This window comes from Eurypyga helias, unplaced genomic scaffold (assembly GCF_000690775.1).
Source record: "Eurypyga helias isolate BGI_N326 unplaced genomic scaffold, ASM69077v1 scaffold20761, whole genome shotgun sequence".
Taxonomy (NCBI): Eukaryota; Metazoa; Chordata; class Aves; order Eurypygiformes; family Eurypygidae; genus Eurypyga; species Eurypyga helias.
The window spans coordinates 3,626-10,145 of NW_010229163.1; the positions used below are offsets into that span (position 1 = coordinate 3,626).

Consider the following 6,520-nt stretch of genomic DNA (forward strand, 5'->3'; position numbering starts at 1 on the left):
TTTAAAAACTAAATAATAGGTTTTTCTACTATTTCTATTTTTGTATCTAGGTTTTCTGTTAAAAAACCTCAACAGACTCGAAAGCCCAGCTTGTATGAGAAAGAGGGCATGGAGGTGTGGGGAGGGATGAGCGTGCTGCCTCCCACTTCCCCTTCTGCCGAGACCAGGCTGTTTTCAGAATGATGTGTCTGCAACTGGAAGCACTGGCACCCCCAGCACGGCCGTGGTAATGGAGGAAGCGCTCGGCTTGTGTGGGTTTATTCACACAGCGGGTGCTTTTTCCTTTCCTTTCCCCCCCACCCCCCATTCTGTCACGCAGGGAGGACAAGTGGTAACAGACGGTACCGCGCTGGCGTTTTCCTGCCTTAGCTCTGGCCCAAAACAGCATTCTGGGGGGTGTGTGTCTAATCCTCAAGGAAACGGGTGTGCAGCCTAGAAATGGGAGGGAAGATCCCAAGACCACGGATCTCCTCCCTGAGCTTGGATCCCGCCTATCATCAGTTAGCTCCCAGCACCCGGAGGGACAGAAAGGGGTGGTCCTGGTACCCTTCATCTGTCACAGGACAGTAACTCCTGAGCCAGGAACTGAACCTGTGGAAGGGCGGGTTCAGCCCAACTGGCTTCCTCACCTGCGGGCACGCAGTTACACCGGGAAAGCACAGCTGTGACGGAAGAGCTGGCTCTGCCTTGGGGGGCTTCCGCTGCTGCGAACCGAACCAGCCCGCTGCAGACCGGGCTGTCGCAAAGTGGGGTCAGAAAGGTTGAAAAGATCATTTGAAAAGGTAACAGACTAAAGAGTGGTAAGGAGGGGGCTCCCAGCCTGGGGTTACAGCAGGAGGGTCTCACCTGCGCGTGCGCTCGCTGCTCAGCCTCACCCTGGTGCAGATGTTTGCAGCTTCACACCTCCCTTTTTCTTTTCCTCTCCTCAGAGCGAGCTGGAGATGGTGGACCATCTTGCAAACACTGAGATCAACAGCCAGCGCATTGCTGCTGTGGAAAACTGCTTTGGGGCTTCCGGACAGCCCTTAGCCGTGCCAGGAAGGGTCCTTCTGGGAGAAGGGATTTTAACCAAAGAATGCCGCAAGAAACCCAAGCCTCGCATATTCTTCCTTTTCAACGACATCCTGGTCTACGGCAGCATAGTCATCAACAAGAGGAAGTACAATTCCCAGCACATCATTCCCCTCGAAGATGTCACTTTGGAGACGCTGCCGGACACCCTGCAGATGAAGAACCGCTGGATGATTAAAACCTCCAAGAAGTCCTTTGTGGTTTCCGCGGCCTCCCTCACGGAGAGGAAGGAGTGGATCAGCCACCTGGAGGAGTGCATCAGGCACCTGCTGACGAAGACGGGCCGGCAGCCCTCCACGGAGCACGCGGCTCCCTGGATCCCAGACAAGGCGACGGACATCTGCATGCGCTGCACGCAGACCAAGTTCTCCACGCTCACCCGAAGACACCACTGCCGCAAGTGCGGCTTTGTCGTCTGCGCAGACTGCTCCAGGCAGAGGTTCCTGATGCCCCGGCTCTCCCCCAAGCCCCTCAGGGTCTGCAACCTGTGCTACAGGCAGCTCCTGGCAGAAAAGAAGAAGGAGGCGGAGGCAGATCACAGGCAGCCGGAGCCCATCTCCTCTGCCATCCCGGGCTATGAACCCTCCAGCGGCGACGACAGCGACAAGTCTGATGACGACAAAGCTGACCAGTGGCCAGCAGACACAGAGTTTTATACGTCAGAAGTATCCTGGTCATCTTTCCATAGCTGACCTCCTTGGGAGTTGGTGGCATTTAGACACCAGGAAGCCAACTTCTGGCCTCCGATGCGTCTCCTTCTTGCTGTTTTCTCCGGAGGCTGTGCTTAGGAAGGGGGATCTTGGCCCCTGCGCGTGGTGTCGGGGGGGGAGCCGAGCCCCCGCGCCCTGTCTCTCAGGGGTTACCCCTCTGAGAACGCTCACAGGACACAAGTGCAGAGAGCGACAGCTCAGCGAAGAGCATGGACTGGGGCGGAGGCCTGAGAATCAGCCTCAGCCAAACGAGCTCACCCTTCAGTGCCTTAGTCTGCAAAACCAGGCAACACTGACTTCCCAAATCCTTTGGGATTGGCTCCTGGGTGAAAAAGGAGCAAGACGCCCGGAGCGAGTTAGCCACGCTTGCCTGCTCGCGGTGCGTTCCTCTGCCGCGGGCGAGGGGCACCCCAGGCGTTGTTTTCCATGAGCGTTGCACCTACGTCGGAGATTCTCACTGCAGGCACGCCAGCCGGGGGGGACAGCCACTCATCCCTGCGCAGGAAGGCCCTCCTGTGCCTACACCCGTGTCTCCGCTTCAGAAACACTAAGGAAACGGTGCTGTGGTTGCAGGGACCTCGTACGAGGCTCGGTCTGAGGAGCCTTAGCAAAGCACCGGAGCACTCGGGTCTTTTGCGTGGGATGAGGCCTACGGGGCAAGGAGGGGGGAAGGAGAGGGGAAAGGGACATGTGAAATTGGGCAGAGGAGCAAGGTAAGGAGGGAGAGATTTACTGCAGTTGACTAAGTGCAGAGCCCCAGACCTCAGGAACAGGCGCTTCCACCAGATTACCTGGTGAACTCAGACCTGTCGGGTAAAGGGTAGCCCAGGGAGGCTTGTTAAAAGTCCTGAAAAATCCAGGGAAATGCCCCAAATTAAGATCCTGCGAAGTACACAGCATTTCAACTTCCACTTCCCTCCTGAGCAGCCGCCCAGGCCTCACCTGTGGGCTCACGGCGTGTCTACCGGTCACACGAGGCCGAAGTTAAGGTCCTGTGCACTTCCAGGATTGGAACCCCAAGACTTATGAGATCAACTTGAAAATTCAAATTAAGTTAGAAATAAACCGTGTTTATTCAAGTCTCTGCTCATGGCAGGGGGGTTGGAACTGGATGATCTTTAAGGTCCTTTCCAACCCAAACCATTCTGGGATTCTGTGATTAAGAATGCTATCATCGTACTGAAGGTCAGACAACAGCAATTGTTTTGCAGCAGACATTTTTACAAACTCTGTTACTACTCTTAGTATATTTTTGTATCGTATATGTTATGCTCTGGCGGGGGAACGTGGCTGGGAGTACCCTGCCCAAGTATTAAACGGTTTCCTAACCATGTCCTGTTCCATACAGTGCCTTGCCTGCCAGACTTAGAGTTTTTTTTTAAATTTCAATCCAAAATAATCATTCTTACTGCCTTTTGTAAACTGCCACTGTTCCAATGGATTTGTATCACTTGACTGCGTGTGAATAAAGGCATGGCCAACAGGAAGAAGCCAGGAAAATAAGACAATAAAGCATGGTGTTCTTTAACAAGAATCTTAAACAGGAGCTGGGATTTGGGTCCAGCATGAGTCCTGACTCCTGGGATGTGGGGTGAATGCTCTGGGTTTCCCATTTACTGCCTGAAGGTGAGCATGGGTGAAAAAAAAAATCTCAAATCTGATGCTTCCTTTATACCGTGTCATCCTCTGACTGAGTTTTCCTGAGATTTTTACAGTCCCCTGCAGTAGTCGGGCTTAATTGAAACAGTATTTTTCCGGTGGGGGCACAGCTTAGAGTGGGTCAACAAACCTCATGACCTAAGCAGATGTTTTTGGCTTTTAAAGCAGTAAGTACACCGAGTTCTGTTTTTTCCATCCCTCTCCAAGCTCAGTTCGTAACTCTGCAGCAGCAGTGATTGTTTTTATAATGCCTCCCACCCACCAGAAGGGTGGACATGCTATGCAAACAGAAAATGACCTTAAAAATAAACAGCCGTTAGAATGGTTCTCAAGCCAAAAATAGCCCAGCTGCTGAATCTGCGTCCATAGCCGGCCTTCTCGTTCCCTGCTCCTCAGGCCAAAGTCCCGGTTTCTTCCTAGTAACTGGCTCCAGGAATGTGTTCCAGTTTTGATTTCCAGAACTCCTTAGTTCTCTTAGAGATCAGCTTTTCTTTATCTTATGTGTACAAAGGTCTTACTATTATCAGCCCCGAAAGAGCTATGAACCGTTTTTATCCACTGATGAAGGACAGGCACGCCCCTGACAAATGCCTTCTTGTTGAGCAAGAGCTTAATCACAGCAGGAAAAAAAAACCCAACCAACCCACAAAAAGAAGCAAGCTGCTTGGGGAGATCCCGAAAGGCTGAGCTGCCACAGGTTGGAGAAGACGTTGCACGTGGAAGCCCCAGGTAACCTAGCGACCCTTAATGTGTTAATGCAGATGGGAAAAGGAACCTGCCCAGGAAAACATGGGGAAATTTAAACAAAGCCTCTCCCCCCTCTTCTGTGGTTTTATTAGCCAGGCTGGGAAGCTCAGCACTGGGATTAGAGCCTCCTGGCTTCTGGCCTGCTGAAATTTTACATCATGGGCTGTGCTGTTAGAGCCCAGCCTGGAGTTTTCCTGCCAGATTCTATCTCCAGTGCATTAATGGGGCATTTCCTGATGGTTTGGGCTTTTTTCCTTTTTGAGCTAAATACATTCCTTACCAGGGATTCATTAAAGTTTGCAAACCCTTGCGACTAGGAAGAACAGTAGCTCGAATGCTCGCTTTGGAAAAACATCTGCAGGCTGGGGATCTTGTGGGGTCACGTCCTCCTTGTGAAAGGCTCCGGGACTTGGTGTGGGGAGCAGTTGCCAGAAACGGCTCCTTGCTCGGCCCCGCTGAAGGTGTCGTGGCCCAGAGGGCACAGCACCATGCAGCCGTCCCCGCTGCACACCAGCCTTGGCACTGCCTGAGCCCTGGGGTTCCTGCTTCAAGAAATCAGATTGGCTGGAAAACGCTCCCTCGGGCAGAAACGAGCCCAGGCACTTCCAGAAAAATGCAGGAAAACAGACGCAAGGGCCATGCAGCGAGGCAACCCTCTTCTGCCCTCCAAGGTCGGTAGGAGGGTGGGAAAGAGGATGATGCTGCTGGAGCAGCCAGTCACAAGAGCCGAAGGAAAGGTCACGGGGAGATCTGCTCCGTGACTAAACTGGGCAGGAAGGACCGAAGAGGTTCAGTGAAACCCGTGTGCGCTGCAGCCCCGAGGCACAGCACCAGCTCCAGAGTAGGGCGCTGACTCAGCGGTTCACGAGCGGTGGGAGGCAGTGGGGTGAAGCGAGCCAGCTTCACAGGCAGATTCTTGCTCCCAGTTACTCAAACGCTCCCTTTTTATCCAAGCAGGAGTTCTGGCTCTGCCCGTGGCCTCTTCCGACTCATGACTGCCGCAAGGCAGTTTCTCACGTTCCTCAGCCTGAAGTTTCGGTTAGCAGGAGGAACGGGGGGGCACGGGTGGTCCCAACCCCTGCTGAGCTTCAGAGTGATGCATCTCCGACGGAAAATGCATCCTTCTGTTCCTGACTCTGCTCCAGTCTGTGGATCTTTAAGAAAGGTGTTGGCAGGAAGCAGATGTCACGCTCCTGTCACTTCCATGGTGGACACAAAATGCCAGAACAGCCCCAAGAAACCCTCGGCCAAGACCCAAGCGCTGGAGATGCTCTCCGGAGCGCGGGGGGAGGAGCGGTGCGCTCCAGGGAAGCACAGGCTGTGCCCTGCGTTGTAAAGCACAGGGGGAACCCACAGCAGGGTCTGCTGCGTGTCGCGTGTCAGGAGAAACCCCAGTGCCACCCACGTGTGTGGGAAGGAGCCTCTCCTGCCCGCGCACTTGTGCACGAAACCTCCAGGCAGAGACAGCGGTTGGTGCTGCGGCGCCCAGAGGGCAGCGGGAGGAGACGAGGTGGGCAGGGAGGGGTACTGAGTCCTGACGAACACCGAGCGACTCCCTTTGCAGCTGGCGTTTCACTTCATTTCCAAATAAACCATAAGCAGGTTTTCCGTAAACCTCTTACGGAGAGGTTCACGGCCAAGAGCGAGTTACACAACCTCCCCGGTTTGCCATCGCAGAAGGGCAGGGAAGAAGGAGGAGGGGAGCTGGGTAGGAGGTTTTGCTTTAACGGAGCACTCGGGTGCAGTGCCCTCTCGCACGGTCAAACCACGCTGGGGGCAGAGCATCTGCTGCCGGCAGTGATCCTGCTGCCCGTGATCCTGCTGCCCCGTGCAGCAAGGAGACACCGCGCCCCTGTTTGAGCTTTGTCTGGCCTCTCCATTTTTGTCCTGAAAACAACGTGTTTTGGTGTGAGCCTTAGAAAAAAATGGAGCTGAGAAGGGAAAGCAGCAATGCAAGGCCAGAGAGGCCTCTTTTCCTCTAACAAATTGCAACAAGAAAAAAAAGGTCACGTGTGCTTTTTATCAGCAGTTACACGTAAGGTAAATCCAGACCCTCAGTGGTTCCATCTACAAAGGATCTTCCAGAGACAACAGAGGGGAAAGTGTGACACCAAGGCCTCTGCAGATTTGTTCCCTCTCCCGCTGGATCCCACAGGAGGAACCACGTCCCCAAACACACATTGCACCCCACGTAGCCTGCCAAGACTGCCGCACACAGCACGGCCCAGCTGGGAGAAGGCAGCGCGGACAAGCGTGCGCTGGGACCCCCTGGGCATCCTGCCGGCGCTGCACGGCACCCCGGGCGCAGCTCGCTGGCTCTGCACGCTGCCAGA

The 6,520-nt window shown here is 54.3% G+C and overlaps 1 protein-coding gene across 1 annotated transcript; it reads left to right on the forward strand.

Moving 5' to 3' along the window:
* The first annotated feature begins 941 nt into the window (after positions 1-941).
* On the forward strand, positions 942-1,763 carry PLEKHF1 (pleckstrin homology domain containing, family F (with FYVE domain) member 1). Its single transcript, XM_010160307.1, has one exon. It carries the CDS (start codon positions 942-944, stop codon positions 1,761-1,763), a length of 822 nt encoding a protein of 273 aa, XP_010158609.1.
* The last annotated feature ends 4,757 nt before the right edge of the window (positions 1,764-6,520 follow it).

Excerpts from the sequence above, each read along its gene's own strand:
- PLEKHF1 (XM_010160307.1), top strand. The coding sequence starts at position 942 with ATGGTGGACCATCTTGCAAACACTGAGATCAACAGCCAGCGCATTGCT.